General features: G+C 35.0%; 1 protein-coding gene across 4 annotated transcripts in view; it reads left to right on the top strand.

Annotated features, from left to right (window-relative positions):
* Positions 1-22008, top strand: part of TBC1D12 (TBC1 domain family member 12) — an 88327-nt gene that overhangs the window by 23299 nt on the left and 43020 nt on the right. The window contains exons 2-3 of one of the 4 annotated variants that reach the window (XM_043925281.1): positions 14089-14212; positions 15787-15846. In XM_043925281.1, coding sequence (XP_043781216.1) covers positions 14089-14212; positions 15787-15846 — 184 coding nt within the window. Of the gene's footprint in view, positions 1-14088; positions 14213-15786; positions 15847-17558; positions 17596-20713; positions 20761-22008 lie in introns of those variants that run through there. The other 3 variants (XM_043925284.1, XM_043925282.1, XM_043925285.1) reach the window with 3 other exon arrangements.

The raw sequence follows: 22008 nt of genomic DNA on the forward strand, positions 1-22008 counted from the left end.
CTTCTTCAGACACTCTGTCTACCAGATCTCATCCTTTAAATCTGTTCATTACCTCCACTGTATAATCATAAGGAATTTGATTTAGGTCATACCTGAATTGCCTAGTGGTTTCCCCTACTTTTTTCAATTTAAGCCTGAATTTTTCTATAAGGAGCTGATGATCTGAGCCATAGTCAGCTCCAGGTCTTGTTTTTGCTGACTATATAGAGCTTCTCCATCTTCAGCTGAAAAGAATATAATCAATCTGATTTCGGTATTGACCATTTGGTGATGCCCACCCATCTGTAGAGTCATCTCTTGTGCTGTTGGAAAAGGATGTTTCCTTGGACTAATGTGTTTTCTTGACAAAACTCTGTTAGTCTGTGCCCTGCTTTATTTTGTACTCCAAGGCCAAACTTGTCTGTTATTCTAGGTATCTCTTGACTTCCTACTTTTGCATTTCAGTCCCCTGTGATGAAAAGTATGTCTTTTTTTGGTGTTAGTTCTAGAAAGTCTTGTAGGGCTTCATAGAACTGGTCAACTTCAGTTTCTTTGGCATCAGAAATTAGGACATAGACTTGGATTATTGTGATGTTGAATGGTTTACTTTGGAAATGAACCGAGATCATTTTGTCATTTTTGAGATTGTACGCAAGTACTGCATTTTGGACTGTTTTGTTAACTATGAGGGCTGTTGCATTTCTTCTAAGGGATTCTTGCCCACAGCAGTAGATATAATGGTCATCTGAGTTAAATTTGCCCATTCCCATTCATTATAATTCACTGATTCCCAAGATGTAGATGTTTACTCTTGCTATCTCCTGCTCAACCATGTCTTATTTATCTTGATTCATGGACCTAACATTCCAGGTTCCTATGCAGTATAGTTCTTTACATCACTGACTTTCACCACCAGACGCATCCACAGCTGAGCGTTGTTTCCACTTTGGCTCAGCAGCTTCATTCTTTCTGGAGCTGTTAGTAATTGCCCTCTGCTCTTCCCCCGTATCATATTGGACACCTTCCAACTTGGGGGCTCATCTTCTGGTGTCATATCTTTTTGCCTTTTCATACTGCTCATAGGGTTCTTAGAGCAAGAATACTGGAGTGGTTTGCCGTATCCTTCTCCAATGGACCACGTTTTGTCAGAACTCTCCTCTATGACCTGTCCATTTTGGGCCCCGCACGACATGGCTTATAGCTTCATTGAGTTATAAAGCCCCTTCTCCAAGACAAGGCTGTGATCCATGATGAGGAGTGTGATGTTAGCTGTAGGTTATTTTTACAGATGCTCTTAACCATGCTTGGTAACTTCCATTTTATTCATAGTTTTCTGTTTACTTTTTAAAATCTAGACTAGATTCAGGATATTTTCAAGTGCATAAATTGATATGGGTCATGTTTTTTCTTCTTTAGGTTGTTAAGATGGTGAATTATATTGATTGACTATTGACTACTGAATGAGCGTTGCATTCTTGGAATACATCCCACTTGTTCTTATTTTTTTTTTTACCTGTTGACACTTTTGATTTTTTTTTATTTGAAAATATAATAGTTTTATTGAGATATAATTCACATGCCATACAATGCATCTGCTCAAAGTATACTCAGCTCAGTGATATTTACTCAGTTCACAGTTGTGCTGTAATCACCATAATTTTAGAACATGTTTATCCCCCCCAAAACTGTGTATTAATCATGAAGATTAAATATTAATACATGAAAAGATATTTTACTTTTATGGTAAACAACACTAGCATAGTTTTATTAATGTAAGAGACATTAATGGATAAGTATTCACATGTGGTTAGTTTTATTCATCATTATCAGTCTTTATCTTGCCTTTCTCTCCCAGCTTTCTCTTTTTTTCCTTTGGCTGAGCTGCATGGCTTGTGGGATCTTACTCTTCCAGCAGGGATTCCCTGACAGTGAGTGCTGAGTCCTAACCACTGGACCACCAGGGAAGTCCCCCCAAATTTCTCTTAGAGGTTAAAAGATATCTTACCTCCTGATGACTGAAATGTTTTTGCTCATATTTTACTGATGTTGTTCCTTGTTACTGCTCATGTTCTTCTCCTAAAAGTTTTTTGCTCATATTTTACTGATGTTGTTCCTTGTTACTGCTCATGTTCTTCTCCTAAAAGTTCTTTCCTGTATCCTTCCTCTTTTCTTCTAGTGGTTTCTGTCTTTTCTCTGAATGTCTTAGGTACTACACTAGGCTTAATGCAACAGTTTCTCTTCATGAAACTTTGATACATGATGTAATTAGTATGTAGCACCAAAGCAAGAATATTCTTATAATTATTTTTCCCTTCCTTAGCTGTATTCAATTGTGTTTTCTCCCTGCAAAGTGAAGGTTGCTCAGCTGTGTTCAACTCTTTGCGATCCCAGTCCATGGAATTCTCCAGGCCAGAATACTGGAGTGGGTAGCCTTTCCCTTCTCCAGGGGATCTTCCCAACCCAGGGATTGGACCCAGGTCTCTGCATTGCAGGTGGATTCTTTACCAGCTGAGCCACAAGGGAAGCCCAAGAATATTGAAGTGGGTAGCCTATTGCTTTTCCAGGGGATCTTCCTGACCAAGGAATCTAAGTGGGGTCTCCTGCATTGCAGGAGGATTGTTTACCAACTGAGCTCTCAGGGAAGTAAAGGAATTAAAAGATCTCTGTCGGTAAGATATTGCCTGAAACTTATTTACTAAAAGAAATAACAGATACTATAAGATGACTTGCTGACATGAAAACAGGAGAAAGAAGAAGATAATTTATGTATTTGTATTGTTTAAATGAGTATCAGGAAGCATTTTGGCAATGTGTAGGATGAAAGCTAATAGGCATAGTTGGAAGCTCTTATGTTGTGATTGTGCTATGGAGGATGTGAACAAGATGAGTTTGATTAGAAAGAAGAGGAATTGTGTGAGAGACCTGGCTTCAACATTTACTATTGATGTGACCTTGGGAAATGGCTCGTGAACCTTTCTTGGGGGTGGTAGGGTGCCACACTGAATACTTGGAACATTTGATGAAAGCTATAGATAGCTGCCCAAGAAAAATGTTTATGAATACATTATTTACTTTAAATTGTACATACAGTTTGAGGAGGCCCATGGACCTCCTCTAGTCTGTTCATGTAGGTGCACTGATTCTTGATCAAGGACCTTTGACCTGGTTTCTGTCTGAGGTCCCTAGCAGCTCTGAAATACTTTTAAAAAAGAATTACAACCTTTACTTTCAGCATCGAAATTCTGTTTTTCTTTTTTTTACAAAGAATAAATGATACTGAATTCTGTACTTTTCTGATAGTCCTGATCTGTGGCAGTATTTAGGTTAGTTAAACAGTATGTATTAAGTAAAATTCTCTATTATTTTTTTATTTTTAGGATTTGTAATTATGACAAAGACAAGATCCACAAACCGCCTAAAAAAGAAAATTCTTGAAATTCAAAAAAGCCTAAGTTATTTAGCAAAAAAAAACCAAACAAACTTTTTTTTGCATCTAGTCAGCTGAAAGTCTTTTTCAAGTGAAAAATGATTGAGGTTTGGAAAGAATGTAAGTAATCTTCATGCCAGATCTTTAATCCAAAATACTAAAGGGTAGCCAAAGAACTGTGTTTTAAAGAGACAGTACTTATACTTCTTTGAATTAATTATGTAGTCAACTGTAGCATTCCATGTTCACTAGATAATGTTTTCTTTTTGGCCTTCTATTATACTTTAGGGAAACTTAAGTACAAAGTCCAGGAAGTTGCTGTGTGTTCAGAAGTCCAACTTCTGCTGAGACAGAATTTGAAGATCAGGTCATGATTTCCAGTTTTTTAAGCTGATTTTTCTCTCTTGATTAAAGTTGAATTTTTTCCTATTTTGAAAAGTATTCTAGCCCCTTTTTAATGTATAACTACATTTAAATGATGATTAGAATTTATTTAATGAATCTAAAAAGTGTAAAAAAGTCATATATATGTAAATATTAGGCAAAAATAGTGTTGTTTTGCTAGAACTGATGATATTGTTGGTGGTAAGAAGGTTCAGGATTATGTAGTCACAGTTTCCTGTAACTGTCGGATTTCATAGTCTGAGAAAATATGGAATTTATATGATTTTTGCTCAGATATATAAGTGGGTTTGCCAATTCTTAAAGACCCAAGTACTGGAGATTCTACTTTAGAAATCATGAGCACAGAACTTACATGGTGTGAATAAGTTGTGGCCCTTATTGGTTAGCTATATCCCTTAATAAGGAGTAGTAGGCAAATGATCTCTTTTATATAATTTTTAATTCTTTTAGTGTGGTGAAAGAAGTGAAGAAATCTTAGAAAAATGAAACAGATGAGTGAAGCAGATATTAACAACAAGTAAGAGCCATTCATCAGCCTTTATTATAAAAACCACTTAAAAGAAAAAACTTGGCCTTTTAAAATTTTCTTCCTCTTCTCATCCCCACAGCTGTTATTTCATTGTTGTTGTTGGTGGTGTTTCTCTTTTCTTTTTCTTTACATTTTCAGCAATATAGAAACATTGATCTGGTATTTCTTCAGTTGGTGCTGTTTCTTAACTGTTGCTACAGATTTTTCAGTTTCTTTTTGTTATGAAGAGTGGACGTAAGTAGTGCAGAGAATAGAAGATGGTGTATTTGTATCTCTGGTGTGTAGGTTGTTGTGTATGTGAACATAGTGTTGATTGGAGTGGAGAGTGATTTTAATGGAAAGATGAATTACTACTGCCTCTCCTTGTTTGTTATATACACTGACAAAATGTGTCATAGAATGAAAAGCAAACACAAAAAAACCCTGAACTAGAAAACATAGTTTTAATGTTTCCAGTGTATGGGAAGCAGTAAGATACCCAATCTGTAAAGACTTGACAGTTGTTGAGGGAGAACAGCTCAGCTGTTCCCAGATGTCAGCGCATCTGGGTTTGTTACTATAAGAGAAAAAGACATGGACACAGACAAATAGGACCTCACAACATCAGCTTTAATACTCATAAAATCTGGGTTGAAAGATAGCCTTTGTACCTCCTAACTCTAAATGTATCCAGCTAGTCACTAGCACAGCAGGCTTTTCCTGTAGAGATGGGGGTAGAGAAAACAACCTGCATATTATAAAAGTAGAGCAAAGAGTATCTTTTCTGCTGTTTGGTAACAATGTCTGTCAGCAAAATTTTATCTCCTCAGTTGGAGATGTATAAGGGAGAAAAGAGATGCTTGGAGTGTCCCTCTGCCCTGCCACTCCCCTGAAACATGAAGCAGTCAGAATGAATGATTTCTGTCCCCCAACACTGATGTATAAATCTCATTCATATAGTCAGGCTTTACCTCCAATTCAGAGTGAAAGAACTGTCCCCTTTTAAGTATGGGTGCTTGAACACATTTAGCAGTTTTGTTCTGCTAAGACACCTTTAGTGTTGCTTTAAAGTCAAGAACTTTGAATGTCTTGGGAGGTGGGAAAAAGGTGAGGGGAAGAGACAGACAAAGACAGTTTGTCTTTACTTTGAAAAGCTGGTGAGGAGGAACCTATGCCCACATGTTTATTTGCATTGGGACCTCCAATTTCTCAGTCTCCTGATGGTGGATTGGGGCAGGCAGGGGGCAAGGGAATGGGCATGAGAAGAACAACAGAGTATGGGACGTTTTTTAGTCTATTTTTGTAACTTTTAATTGTGTTTTCCCCTTAAGGTTTGATAAACTGGTATTTTTCTTCCTAGGCTAGCAAGTAGAAGCCCATTAGTCTGTAATGTTGTTTTAATATCATTCTGTATATTTGTAACAATGTTTTAAAATTATTTTTCATTGCAGATGTATGTCATTTAGCTACGTTATAGTTTTTTCATGGCAGGGGATAACCTGAAAACCCAATCCAAAATTTCTTAGTGGCTTAAGAAATTATTGTGAAACATTATCTGATGGCCTTTCTTTGCAGTTGGATACCTGTGGGTTCATATTTATTTTATGACAGTCTCTTAGAGTAACCAAATTTTACTGGATAGGTAAATAGAAGATATTTGGCTTTGGTTTGTTTTTATGATTTAATGAGAATTTAGACTTCATTCTGGTCTTATTATAATATTGTACTATAATACATATTATAAGCAGACTTTTTATTGTGGGAGTTATCAATTTATTTGCTTTTCTTTCCCTTTGTATCCATTAAGATTAAGAAATTGCATCCATTGGAAGACCAACTGTTGTTTGGTTTAAAAAATTAGTATTCCTTGACTTTAATTTTGGAAGTTCAAAATGTTCTTGTAAATTAATTTTGCACATAAACATATATATATATACATGCATAACATTTTTTTTCCATTTATTTTTATTAGTTGGAGGCTAATTACTTTACAATATTGTAGTGGTTTTTGCCATACATTGACATGAATCAGCCATGGATTTACATGTGTTCCCCATCCTGATCCCCACTCCTGCCTCCCTCCCCATCCCATCTCTCTGGGTCTTCCCAGTGCACCAGCCCTGAGCACTTGTCTCATGATCCAACCTGGGCTGGTGATCTATTTCACCCTTGATGCATAACAGTTTTTAATGATTCAGAATAATTTCTAACTATATTTATTCAAAACTTTGTGTATATTTGGCATTTTGTGATTTGTAAAGGGTTCTGTTCTGTAACTTACAGAGATCTAATGTACAGTGTCGATATGTACAGCCTCTAGATTTTCACATGAAATTGTGTTTGGTTGTAATTACACAGTATCTAATTGTAGGTAAAGGTTATAGAGACAACCACTCCCAAAAACTCCTTGTAAAACTCTGCACATGAGTTTTCTGATGTCATTATCACTATTCTTTGGTATAATTGCTTCTTACATTTGTGGTCTTCTCATTCTTTTGCTCTGTCTGTATTCTCAGACAGGTGGCATTCTTTGAAGCTGTGCTTCACTGAATGAAAAAATAATGCTTATGTTCTTTTACTTTATGGTGCTTTAATTAAGTAGATATGTAACCCTACAGTTCTAGAGAATGAAAAGCTATTTTTTTCACCTTACAGGCACTACCTTGTTCATGCATTGTTGTGAGGAGAAAAGCAATTTATAGATTCTTAGATCTGAAACTGTTAAAGTTGTAGTTAAAGATTTCGATCTTGTCAGTGATTGGAGTTGATGGTATCAATAGCTGTGAAAAACAGCGCCCCCCGCCCCCTGCAAGAACTAATTATCAGTGTGAAGGCTTCTGACTAAATAATTACCTCAATATGATGGAGACAAATTTATATATGAATGTAAATTGACTGTAAGAGGAATGCTTACAGTCTGAAATGTTTATCAACTTAGGCCCAAAGAAGTATGTCTAAACTTGTGACAAAAGTGGATGCCTAAAACTATAGGCAAAGGCTAACTTTATAACTCCTTAGTGATAGACTAAGAATATGAAATCTTTTAATTGGTTTAGTTAGTGCTCTAGTTACAAGGGAGTTCCAGTTGGTACATTAGGTTTATATAGCTTCATAAAAACTAGTGTTGTTTTTTTTTTGACACATACAAAAGAAAATACATATGTAGCAGATATGTGAATTATGATGCCTGGTATACATTGGTAAACCTTTTGTCCAATCTCAGAAACAGAACATTACCAACACTACTATTGAAAATATATTACCTTGTGAGTGCCTTTTTATCCTGCTCACCCCTAAGAAGTAGCAACTATCCTGAATTTCCTTGATGTTTTAGGGAATAATTTTTGCCCCAAGTTTTTGTTACTATTTTTATCATTTTTGAGCTTTATAAAAATGATACACTGTGTGAACTCTGCATCTTGCCCCACACCCTGTCTTTCTTTTTAAACTCAGCATTGTTTTTAAGATTCATCCATGTTGATGGATGTAACGTAACGTAACGTAAGTTTTCTATTCATCTGTCAGTGGATCTTTGAATTGTTAAAAGGTTTTTGCTGTCTTGAACATGTTGCCTTGAATGTTCTTTATATGTCTTCTAGTGCATATGTCCATAACATTCTCTGGAGTATGTAGCTAGACGTATAATGCTCGATGGTAGTGTAGTGTGTGCAGCTGGAACAAATGTGATTACACCAATGTAATTTCCTCACGGTGTTTCTTTCCCTCTACGTTTGGTGTCATCAGGTTTCTTAGTTTCTGCCAGTCCAGTATAAAATATTATTCTAGTTTTATATTCCAGAAAATCAAGCGAAACTTTAATAATATGTACACATGGGAAAGACCTAGGAAAACTGAGTAATGTTGTGCCTCTTCACTTTTTTAGAAGAATTTGAGAAAGATTGGTATTCTTTAAATATTTGTTAGATTTTTCACCAGTGAAGCCATCTGTTCTTAAAGCTCTTCTTTGTTAGGTTTTTAACTATTGAGTCAGTCTCCTTACTTATAAATCAGTTAAGATTTTCTGTTTCTTGAGTCAGTTTTGGTAGTGTGTGTATTTCTAGGAATTTTTCCATTTAAGTTATTTGATTTGTTTGTGAACAGTTGTTCATAGTATTCATATATACTCCTTATTGTTAGTAATATCCCCCTTTCACTTCTGCTTTTCATAATTTTAATCTTCTCCCTTTTTCTTAGTCTAGCTAGGAATTTGTCAACTTTGTTGATCTTTCCATAGAACTTGCTTAAAATTTTTTTCTATTGTTTATCAATTCTCTTTTTCATTTTATCCACTCTAATCCTTATTATTTCCTTCCTTCTGCTAGCTTTGGGTTTAGTTTGCGCTTCTTTTTCTAGTTTTTCTTTTTTTCAGGTGTGCAGTTATATTATTGATATGAGGTATGGTTCTTTTTAAATATAGGTGTTTACAACTATAAACTTTCCTCTTGTCATTGCCTTTGCTGTATACCATAGGTTTTGATATGCTGTATTTCTGTTTCAGTTCATCTTAGGTGTTTTCTAATTTATAATTTCTTGACTGATTTATTCACTTATTGGTTATTTAAGACTGTGTTGTTTAGTTTCCATATATTTGTGAATTTTCCAGTTTTCTTCCTGTTACTTTATATATATATGTGTGTGTGTGTGTGTGTGTATTTCTTTGACACATTTATTTATTTATCTATTTGGCGGGCATGGGTCTCAGCTGCAGCACACAGGGTCTCCGCTGTGCCATGTGAGATGCCATGTGAGATCTTTCATTGGGGCGCAGAGACTCTCTAGTTGTGGCACAGGGGCTCCAGAGCATGAGGGCTCAGTTGTGTGGTGCTCAGGCTCAGTTACTCCATGGCATGTGGGATCTTAGTTTCCCAACCAGGGATTGAACCTGAGTCCCCTGCATTGCAAGATGAATTCTTAACCACTGCACCACTAGAGAAGTTCCTCTTCCTGTTACTGATTTATAATTTCATTTTATTCTGGTTGGAAAAGATACTTTGTGTGTTTCTAATCTTTTAAAACTTATTAAAGCATTTATGCGTTAACATATAGTTCATTCTGGAAACTATTCCATGTACCCTTAGGAATGTGTATCTTACTGTTGTTGAGTGGGATGCTCTGTATATGCCTATTAGGTATAACTTACTTAATGTTTAAGTCTTCGATTTCCTTTTTGACCTGTCTGATTGTTTTTTTTTTTATTAAAACTATGGTACTGCAGTCTCCAGTTATTGTAGAACTGCCTATTCCTTCAGTATTGTCAATTTTTCTTCATGTATTTTTCTTCTGTTGTTAGGTGTGTGTATGTTTATAATTGGGCTTCCCTGGTGACTCAGTGGTAAAGAATCCACCTGCTAATGCAGGAGATGTGGGTTCGATCCCTGTGTTGGGAAGATCCCCTGGAGAAGGAAATGGCAACCCACTCAGTATTCTTGCCTGGGAAATCCCATGGACACAGGAGCCTGGTGGGTTACAGTCTGTGGGGTCGCCAAAGGGTTGGGCACAACTTAGCTACTTAACAACAACAAAAATGTTTATAGTAGTTATATCTTCTTGATGGATTAAACTTTTTTCCCCAACACATACCTTTTTGACTTAACATCTATTTTATGTGACAATAATATAATCACTGCCATTGTCTTTTGGTTACTATTTGTTTTCAATGTAATTTTCCATCTTTTTATTTTTAATCTCTTTGTATCTTTTTATCTAAAGTGAATATCTCATAGACAACATGTGCCTGCTGCTAAGTCACTTCAGTTGTATCTGACTCTTTGTGACTGAATGAACCATAGCCTACCAGGCTTCTCTGTCCATGGAATACTCCAGATAAGAATACTGGAGTGGGTTGCCATGCCCTCCTCCTACGGATCTTCCCAACCCAGGGATCAAACCCTTGTCTCTTCTGTCTCCTGCATTGGCAGGCAGGTTCTTCACCACTGTGCCACCCAGGTAGACAACGTACATAGTGTTTTTAATCCAGTCTTCCAGTCACTCTCCTTTTAATAAAAGAGTTTAATCAACTTATATATTTAAATTCATTGTTGATGAGGAAGGATTTCTGTCATTAGGCTGTTTATTTTCTGTATGTCTTATATATATTTTTTGTTCCTCAGTTCCTCCTTACCACTTTTTATATTTAGTTGAATTTTTAGTGTACCATTTTGATTCTCTTATGTTTATTTTAAAGTTATTTTCTAGTGGTAACTTTGGGGATTACAACTGACATCATGAACTTAAAGCAACCTGGTTTGAATTATACCAAATTAATTTCATTAGCATATAAACCAGTTTCATTAGTGTACTAATACTGTGCTAACTATATACATCTCTGTACCTCCTCGTTTATATTGTTATTGTCAGAGATTACATGTTTGTATGGTGTATGCCCAATAATATAAATTTGTAAATATTATTTTATGCATTTACCTTTTAAATCACATAAGAAAAATGTGGAGTTATAAACAGAAAAGTACAATAATACTGGTTTTGACATTTACCTGTGTAATTAATTTTACCAGTGTTATCTCTTCTCATGGTTTTGAGCTACTTTTCACTTCATTCTGAAGAATTCTTGACACTTCTTGTAGGGCAGATCTGTTAGGAATGAGCACCTTTAACTTGTTTATCTAGAAATGTCTTCATTTTTCCTTCATTGTTGAAGGATAGACTTTTGCTGCATATAGAATTCTCAGTTGATAGGTTTTTTTTTCCCCCCAGAACTTTAAATTATGTCAGCCTGACATTTTGTGGCCCACAACATGTCATATGAGAAATCAGGTATTAATCTTATTGAAGATAGATTGTTTGTGATAGTTGCTTCTCTCTTGATGCTTGCAAAATTCACTTTGTCTTTTGACAGTTTGACTATAATGTCTCTCCATGTATATCTACTTGAATTTATTCTGCTTGGAGTTTGTTGAGCTTCTTGGATGTGTAGGTTTGTGTCTTCATCATATTTGAAAAATTTTTAGCCATTCTTCAAATATCGTTTCTGCCGCCCCCGTTTTTCTTTCCTCTTCTGCTTCTGGAACTCTTATAGTACATATGCTAGTATACTCCACAGTGTTGCACAAATTTCTCAGGCTCTGCTCATTTTTATTCATTCTTTTTTCTTTGTGCTCTTGAGACTGAGTAAGTTCAATTGTCTTATCATCATGTTACATGCTGATATTTTCTTCTGCTTGCTGCAATCTGATGTTGAACTATTTTAATGAATTTTTTATTTTATTCTACTTTTCAGTTCCAGAATTTGTTTGGTTCCTATATATAATTGTCTCTAATGATTCTCACTTTGTTCCCTGCTTGATTTCCTTTAATTCTTTGTTCATAGTTTTGGTTAGCTCATTGGGTATATTTATGACAGTTAATGTAACATGCTTGACTAGTAATCTCATTGTCTCAGCTTCCTTAGGAATGGTTTTTGCCAAATTCTTTGTCCTGTGAATGGTCTATACTTTGCTGTGTCTTTGTATGTATTATAATTCTTTTCTTGTTGAGACTTGGACATTCTGAGTATTATTATGTTGAAATTGTGTAAATCTGTTTTCTCAATTCTCAGTGACTGCAGATTTTTGTTCATTGAAGGCTAGAGCCATCTGTTTGTGTTATTTCCAAACTGTTTTTGCAAAGTGTGTAATCCTTTTTGTGTGTGGTTACAAGTTTCTGTTCTGTTATTTCCTGCAGTTAGCTGGTGGCCTGACAAAGATTTCCTTAAATATCTGGGTCAAAAAAAGTACCCTTTTTTAATGTTCTGATAGATACCACCAATGGAAGCTGCTGTTGCTGCCTGTTCTAGAAACTATTCCTCCTAGAGCCAGCAGGTTGCTGTCTCCACTGCTGCAGGAGGGAGGGGCTGAGGAACAGTTGATGGTAGTTGGTTCACCCATGCTCTTCACTTAGGGAAGATCAGCAGCCTCTCCTTTCATGCACTCCCTTGGTGGTTATAAATTTCTGATAAGGTTCTATAGTTCTAAAATGATTGATTCCAATTGCTCTTTCTGGTTCAATTTTTACTTTGGTGGAGGGACTGATTTCTAGATCCTTCTATTTGTTCATTTTGCATCAGTGATGTCTTTTGAAGTGCAAATGTTTCAATTTAAGCTTGGCTCATCAGTTTTTCTTTTATAGATCATGCTTTTGATGTCTCATGCAAGAATTCTTTGTATAAACCTTGGTGTCAAAGGTCCTTCCCCTGTGTTTAACATGGTGGGATGGGAAACCTTGGTTGGAAGGTGTGTAGGCAGGCCACATGGAGGCTTGTGGGGGAAGCATAGCTTGATGAGAACTTTCTGGGGAGTACGAGTGAGCTGTGTGGGGCTTACAGAGAGAATTAGTGCTTCAGTGCTGGCAGGAAGCCTTTGGGGTGCCAGTTTAAATGTTAAGAGGACTACAGGAAAGCCATCTGCCAGTTGAGTTGCTGAGGCTGTAAGTTTGCTGAGGGACTTGGGCACATGACTGAGCAGAATTCTATTGGATATCCTCACAGCAAACCACTGACCCACTCTGCTTCAGCTGGGAATCACAGGAGAGCAGAGCCCCTTTCTCCTGGTGTCCCTTCAGTTCTCTCTACTGAGAAAGTGTAACAGCTTCATGTTTATTTTAAAAGGAGAAATGCTCAAAGGAATTCCATGTTGTCACAGAGCGTATACTGCAGGGTTCATAATGGAGCTATGAGGCAATAAATTGATGAGCAGCACACAAGGTATAAAATAGTATTTAAATTAATAGGCCATCCTTTGAGGCATGAAACTTTATTGTAAATATACCAGTCCTTCATGTAATCATTATTGAAAATTTAGATAATTTATGAAATAGAAAACTGGGTAACTATATATGGTCTCAGATGAAACTTCTGGAGTATTCTAAGTAGGAATTAGTCTAAATTGTCATCAAAAGTCATCATTTCACTTCCACTGCACACCCAGGAAAATGAGACTATTTCTTTATTATTGATTAACTCATATTTTGTAGGAGTCTGTTGATATCTTTCTAAACTTGAAGAATAGCCTTAACATTATGCATTAAAAATTTATCCCATTCTTAGCACAATAATGTACTTTTAAGAAGAGATGTATGTATGTATTTTGAGTATAGATTAACCAAGTTATATGAGATTTCAAATACTTTGTGACTGTATGTAAAAATTGTAAATTTTCTTAGTGAATATTTATATCACAGCTTATATGAAGTGTTTATATTCAGTTGGATTTATTGTACCTTTCTGATTAGTCTGTGGTACCCTGGCATGCCATATTGATGTATACATACTTTGAATATCATTCCTGCTTACATGTACAATATATACTTAATTTGGTTGGTAAGGGCATGGTGATTATAGGTAAAATTCTTGTTCCTTATGCAGATTTTTTTAAGACTGTCAATGAGAAATAACTTTCTTACTAAGTTACATGTAAGCTTTTCTTGTGCATACTTGACTAGGAAAAACAATTTGCATATACATATATTATAGGAATAGGCTCAATAGATACTCTTTTATTTCAAACACTAACAAATTGTTACAGAGAATAATTAAGTAGTATTTTCCCACAAAAATTGTATGGCTTAATCCTTTACGTATTTTATCCAAGTTCTCTTTAACTTTTTTGTTTTCAGATTTTTGGCTTTTACTGTCAAGTATAATACATGTATAGTCAATTCTAGTACACTTTGTAGCTAATTCAAAGCAAATATTTACATTTTATTTATATCTGTCACTTTTCAAGTAGTTCCCTGGTTACCAGAAGCACAATTCATGTAATTTTTCTTGTTTCAGAAACCTTTTCCCAAAAAGGACAAAAGAACTCAAATCAGTTGTACATAGTGCTCCTGGCTGGAAATTATTTGGTAAAGTCCCTCCCAGAGAGAATCTTCAGAAAACTTCCAAAATCATTCAGCAGGTAAGTACTAATATAGCCATATGGTTTGTCTTGCTTTTCAAATATTCTCTTCTAGATAATCAACCATATTCTACTTTCATTCATTTTTTTAACATACAAAATTTTGTGACTATAGACATTTGTAGTAACCTTAAGTTTTTTTTTAAAGCATGATATATATTTTCAATTATATTTTATGGTTGTGAAAATTCTTTATAGTAACAGAACATTGATTTTATTTCCTAGTTATGCCTTGGATAGTGTCTTTTTTCTTTTTTTTTTAAAAAATTTTCTTAGTAAACCATCCTCACCACATACTGTGACTTCTAATTGAACATGGTAGCATTTGCAATGGCACAGATTTTATGTATGATAGGTAGTTGTGAACTGATGAAGCAGTATAAAGTGAAAACAGTAGATTTTGAGGTTGAAAATTTTCCTTGGTCATTTTCTGGTTTTCTACCAAGGACTTTGTGAGGTGGGTGGGTATATATTCTGTTTCTAGTAATTTAGAAGCCAACTTCTGTTACCTGTCTTAATACCCATCTTCTTGAGTTCTTAAGAACTTCATGTCTTGTTTGACTTCTTAGCTTGTGCTTCTCAGTAATAGGAGATCAGTGAGACTGGACAACAGTGAGACTCTTTTATCAGTTTGTGGCATTTTTAAGTTTAGAGAAGTTACTTCTCAGAAGGAGATAGAATGATACATTTCATATTTATCTCCTTCCAGTTGTAGTTTATCAAATTTAGCACATCCAGCATTTATAAAAATAATCACCATGAAAGCAGTAATCATCATTTAAATTGGAAAAATATTTTCCTTTAAGGATTTAATAGTGTTCTTTTTATTGCTGAAAAGAAAAACTGGTTTCCGAAGTAAATGAGAACATAAGTTTTAGATCTTTAATAGCATTTGTTATAGTTAATTTCATTTGCAAGTAGTTAAAATATCAACTAGTTTATATGCTGCTCAGACTTCACACTGAAGTGCTATGATTCCCGAGCTGTGTGTCTAGGGCACCCCATGTGCTGCAGCAGCTAACGCTGATGGGAACCATGGCAAACTCAGTAATACTCTTCCACCGTTTGTTGGATACAGTGCAGCCTGATAGCTTGAGGTGGTACACAGTTTTAACATAAAATGGCAATGTATTACTTTCTGTGACATTGTGTCTTTGTGAATCTGGTTTTTCTGAGTTTGCTGTGGTAAAAATCAGATACTCTGCAATAATCAGTGTGAAACAGGAAATGAAGGTGATGGTGTCCAGTCTTATTTCAAGATTTGTGAAATTGTACGCTGCACAAAAGGCACACATGCCCAATTAGTGATTAATTGTGGTTATTTAAGAATGCAATAAGGCTTTCTTTTAATTTATGTGCATTTTTTCAAATGATTACTAAGTACTGGGACATAACTACTCATTAAACAGAATAATTGAGTATTTCTGTTGGTTTGGGGGTGCCAGTAATAATTACTGAGACACTAAGGTTGCTGTTAATCCAATAAACTTTGGGAATCTTTGCTATCTGGACATCTTAAATTTTAACTCTTTTTTTTTTTTGTAAAGTCTAAAAGTAACCTCTCTTGTCTATAGAGTTTCTCAGAAGACCAAGTTCGCCCTCTAGAGGCAAAAACAGTGGTCTTGCTATTAAAGGTTTGTATTCTTGACTTTATGGTAGTTTACCTGAAATATGCATGTGCATATAGTACTTTAATATCTTTATGTAAACTAACATTCTGTGATATTTTATTACTGTAGGTGTCTAATTACTAGTGGATAATTATCTGTTTACTGATGTGCCATTGCCTTTAATCTGCTGTTTTCATTTTGGAGTGCCAAGGCCTCACATTTTCTTTCCTTTATATATATATGTTGTTTGAAAATTTGATGAGTGGTCAGGAAAAGAACAAGTCTTATTTTCGTATGGGAAGAAAGAGTAGAATTGAAATGCAATTTCTATCTTCTACAGTCCCTTTCTGGCTGTTTACACTTGTTGATTTCTCCCAGCTGCTGCTTTTAATTTTTGAGTGTTCTGGTGTGTGTAGGGACTAGTGTGTATTTTGGTGCCTTTTTCATGCTTCTGTTTGTTTTCTGGGGGCCGTGATGGATAGCAAAGTCATTGTTCCTCTGACCATTTTCCACCCTCAAAAATATGTGTCTGTTTCACCATGTGATGGAATATGTCTCTACTTTCTCTTTTACTACAGTTTGTGTCCTGTACCCGACCCCCCATTTGTCTCATTTTGCTATTCTCTTTCCTGCAATTGTCATTTTAAAAGTGGGCATGATTTTCTTTTATTAGTAATGGTAAAGCTACAATATTCTGTTTCTACTTGAACACAGTTTTTTTTACAGTCCTAATTTCTAAACTCTAAAACATTATCAGCATAAAACTACATTTGAGATCTTTGACTGTGTTCACATGTAAAGTGTGTGTTGTGTTTAGAGTCAGAAATTTAAAATAATGTAAGAGTAAAACTGTGAAGAGTGTTCAGACACATCTGTCATGTTTTAGGATAAGGTTTTAAGCTGTTACGGCTATAGAAAATGAAGGTAGCTAGTATTCCACTGTAAAACTGCTTGAAAAAGTGAGGCAGTGCAAGAAGTACTAAGGAAAAAATAGATTCCTTTGATCTTTCTGAGGATGCATCACTTGCTTCAAGAAGGGCAAAACTGTAAAATTTGTTAGAATATTAGAGTGGCAGTAGTATTTTATAGGATAATTATTTCATTAAGCAGATATCCAGAAAGGAGTTGCCATATTCTTAAGGATGAGTATATGTTTGGGGGCTATAATTTTTTTCTAATGGAAAGACACTTATAAGATTATAAACTTAACTAAACTATTTTGAATTACAACCTTTTTCTCTATTAATTATTAATTGCACAAATAGCACATGATTATATTCTCTATAAAATATAAAACATTATAGGAAGGCATATCTCATTTTACTTTTCCCTTCACCAGTTTTAGGCCTTTTAAAATTCAATTTTTGTGTAGAAAATACAGTTATTTTCATGTGTATATATTTTTACATTATATGGTTTTTTTTCCCAAGAACAAAATGTTACTGTATACACAATTTTTTGCCTTCTTTTAAGTATTTTGTATCTGTAGTTTTTCAGAGATACATGAAGTTCAAAAGTGAAAGATTCTTGTAGGTTAAATATTTTTAAAAGTTATTAAAGATTTGATCAATTTTAGTACTTTCCATGTTAATAGTAAAGAAGTATAAAGATCATTTTAGGATAATAGCAAAGTCAGACTGACTCAAGTTTGGCATTTAACTTGACAATCAGTCCCCAAATTACACGAATATTCACAATATTATTTTATGAGGATTATCACATGTGTTCTCTTGCAGGTGTGAAATTCCTGCTTGTGGCCATCTGAACCAGTTGGTGAGCCATGTTAAAAATCGCATCTATTATTTATAAATAGTATTTCAGTTATATTGTAGTTCAATTGACCTAAGTTTTTGGTTTTTCTAAATTAATAGGCTGAAGTCGGAATACAGCTACATAGTTTATGACCTCCAAATTGCAAGTGAGAATTATTTTAAATGCACCATGTTAGGTGTAACTGTAACATGATTGCATACTAGATCGAATATAGCCTATGTCAAACTCAGTCTTTCAGTAGAAAGTAATTTTTTGCTTGGCACTATTTTTATATTGGCATCTTTTTCATTATGAATAGGTGAGATTATAGTACTTAGAAGATGTTTCATGTTTTTCATCACTCATGTCTTTTTCTGAGTGGTGTTATAGTTGAGTGTTAGAATCACTTTCAGCTATCTTTTGACAAGCAAGGAAAAAAGTTTTAAGACTCAGTTTCTTGATCTGAGCATTTCAAATTGTCTAAAATAGAATAGGTCATGGAATCACCTGGCAGTCCAGTGGTTAACACCTCACTTCCATTGCAAGGAGCGCACATTTGTCCCCTGGTTGGGGAATTAAGATCCCACATGCCGCACAGCATGACCAAAAAATAGAAGAAAAACTAAAGGAGAATAGGTCACTCTCCTCAGTTAAGCCTTTGACTTTAGGAACAGTAAGTAGCATTGTGGAAAGGACTAGAATACACATGCTTTGTGAGCACTAATTATGTTACAGTTTGTAAGGGTAGAGCATAATTTTCTGGTTACTAACTTTATTGGTTTATGTAGTTAGGATACTTGAAAAGTTTGTTTTTTTTAGTTATGCTTAAATATAGATACCTTCAGTATAAAATTTGAGTGAGCGATGCAATAAATGAACTGCTTCATTGTTGTTAAATTGTGGAGGGTCTGAACTATGTTCAGAATTTGTTTTTGATAAGTCCTTAAAACTGTTACACACTTGCATGTTTTCATCTTTATTTACCTAATGTATTGTCACCTTGAAAAGGAAGTGAATAATTATCTTTCTTGCCACACGTGTGTTCCGTATTTATAGTTAATGATAAATTGCTGTGTCTTTCCTATGTATGAATAATTTTTGATTTCATAAATGTTGATTTCTGTGGTCTAAAGATTGAGAGAGGACTTTGTGCCAGCTCTGGGCCTGTGCTCCTGGGAGAGTGGAGAAATATGAACCTTAAGAAAGAAGGTTAAAAGAATAACAATAATAAGTTATCACAAATTGAACAGGGCAGAATTGGGGGGATTTTTTTTTTTTAATTGTTAGAGACTTGGAAAAGAGTTGCAATTTGAAAATACTTACTTGTTATTTGATTCCAAACATGTAATTCTAGTATCAAAGTAGAAGCTATATTTGTTCTGTCATGATGTCAGACTTATAATTATGTTAGGCTTCAAATTACACTAAAACAAAATTGTGTTAATAGCTTTACCAAAATGAAGCTTATTAAAACACTGCTGTATACCAGAGGATGATGAAATGCTTTTCCCTAGGTTTCAGTTAAACTTGAATTATGGGATGCATTTTATTTCTTCTAATTCACAGATCCTAGAATCAACCAGTAAAGTTATCCTAATTGGCTATCCCCTCTACTACAGGCATGATGATTTCCCTGGCTTTTAGATCAAATTGTGTAAAATTGTCTTTATCTTGGGTAGACATGTTCTTAAGGTGATAGAGATGTACACATGGGGAGTTTCTTCCATTTCTGAAACATTATTCTGGCTGTCTATAAGTGGCTGCCATAATATAGAAACATGAGGGTTTACTTACTGGCCCGTATTTAACACTAGCTCCTTTAGGAATAGTGTTCTCACTGTACGCTGAAACTCAAAAGTCAAGTCAGTGTATATGCATCAAGCTTGTTTTGGCTTTCACATTGTCTTTAAAGGAGAAGCTCCTATTTTATTCTTCCTTCTCCCCAGACCCCATATCTTACTTCAAGAAGTTGGTCAAAGACTCCTGCCACCCTCCCTTTGAACCCATAGACTTATCTTTTCTCATAACCCCCTCCTGGTATGTTCTTTTTCTGGTGAGTCCTTTAGCTATAGAGCCTAAGACATCAAAATGTTGTAGGTGCCATTCTGTGACCAGCTTATTGTGTGACTTCATATTAGCAAGCCCTAAACCTTTTCTCTGGTAGAATTTGAAGGACAAAATTCTTTAATTGATCCTAGATTCTTCTCTAAGTTTGTTTGGCTTTCATTTTAATGAATGTGTAATTTATTCAACAGACATTGACTGTACGATGAAATAGGCATGGTTTAGTTCTTGAGAAATAGATTAATATGAGTCCTAGCTTTTCTGTTATTCTAGTATAACTGTGGGGAGGAGGGGAAAGATTTCATATATGGTTCTTATATAGTATAGTGAGTGCTGTAGTTGTGCACAAAGTACAGGAGTAGAGATGAAAGAATGATTACTTCTACTCAGGATTACATGCAGTTTGTGTTCTGAAATATACTAGTAGGAGTTCACCAGGTAGACAAGATGGGGAAAGCCATTCCAGATAGAGAAAATTGAATGAGCAAGCAGGAATGCACTTAGTATTAAGTCCGAAAGAATCTGCCTTCAATGCAGGAGACCCTGGTTCAATCCCTGGGTGGGGAAGATCTCCTGGAGAAGGAAATGACAACCCACTCCAGTATTCTTGCCTAGAAAATCCCATGGAAAGAGAAGTCTGGTGGGCTGCAGTCCATGTGGTTGCAAAGAGTTGGACACCACTGAGTGACTGAGTAGGGTAGAGGTGAAGGTCATTAGCCACAGGTTAGAAAGTTGGTCTTAACCAAAATACTTTCAGCGCTGAGACATCAAATTCATATATTGGAAAAATTCTGGAGGCTTTATAGAAACTAGAAAAGAGTGAGACTGCAAAGGGCTTTAAAATTTGTTGTAGTAGTCTATGATTCTTGTTCTCAAACACAGTGGATTACCTAGGGAATGAGTTAAAAATACAGTTTCTTCAACCCCATACATTGACGAGATCGGGCGCATTCAGGGTGGTATGGCCGTAGACAACCCCATACTTTGAGTTCTTAATGTCAATTTTGTGTTTTTCAATTCTTGTGTTTCTAGTTGTTTCTTTTTCAAATCTGCTATATCACTTTTTGCAGTTTACAGTTCCCTGCTGAGATTTCAAGCTTGGCCTTTATCTCCTTAAACATAGTAAGTATAGTTTTACATAGCCTGTGTCTGATAATTTCAATGTCTGGAAATTCTATAGGTCTGTTTATATTGAATATTGATTCTGCTAGTTTTTGTTAGTGGATGCTATTTCATTTCTGTGTGTGCTTTGTTACCTTTGCTTGGGTGCTGGATGTAATATTTGAAATATTATGTGTAGAAAGCAATTCGAAGTACATTTGGTTTGTTTCCAAGTTTTAGCAATAGTGAATAAAGCTGCTATAAACATCTATGTGTTAGGTATTTTTGTGGGTGTAAGTTTTCATTTCTTTTGGGTAAATACCAAGGAGCCTGGTTGCTGAATCATATGGTATTTTAGTTTTATAAGAAACAGCCAAACTGTCTTCCAAAGTAACTGTACCATTTTGCATTCCTACCAAGCAATGAATGAGCATTTCTTTTGTTCCACATCCTCACCAGTATTTGGTGGTATCAGTGTTTTGAATTTTGACCATTCTAATAGGTGTGTAGTTGGTATCTGAATGTTATTTTAATTTGTAATTTGCAATTGACATATGAATTAGAACATATTACTTGTCATCTGCATATCTTATTTAGTGAGATGTCTTTTCTGATCATTTTTGATTGGATTGTTCATTTTCTTATAATAATAAAAACAGAACTCAGCAGAATTTTGAGTTCTTTATGTATTTCATATAGCAGTCCTTCATCAGATGTATCTTTTGTAACTATTTCTTCCAGTCTATGTCTTCTCATTCTTTTGACAGTATCTTTCACAGAGCAGAAGTTTTTAATTTTTATCAAGTCCTGTTTCTCAATTTTTATTTTCATGGATTATGCCGTTGGTGTTATATCTAAATAAAGTCATCACCATACCAAAAGTAATCTAGGTTTTCTCCTGTCTTATCTTCTGGTAGTTTTATAGTTTTTTGTTTTATATTTAGGTCTATAATCCATTTTGGGTTAATATCTGTGAAGAGTGTAATTTCTATGTCTAAATCCTTTTTTCTTGCATGTGGATGTCCACTTGTTCCACACCATTTGTTGAAAAGGCTACCTTTGCTGCATTTTATTGCTGCTGCTCCTTTGTCAAAGATTAGTTGATTGTGTTTATGTGTAATTGTTTTCCATGGTCTATTCTGTTCCATTGTCTAGTCTTTTGTCAATGCTGCATTGTATTGATTACTGTAGTTTTACATTAAGTCCTGAAGTCAGGTAATGTTAGTCCTCCAACTTTCTTTTTCTTTGATATTGAGTTTGGTATTCTGG

The sequence above is a fragment of the Cervus elaphus genome, chromosome 15 (assembly GCF_910594005.1).
Source record: "Cervus elaphus chromosome 15, mCerEla1.1, whole genome shotgun sequence".
Classification (NCBI taxonomy): domain Eukaryota; kingdom Metazoa; phylum Chordata; class Mammalia; order Artiodactyla; family Cervidae; genus Cervus; species Cervus elaphus.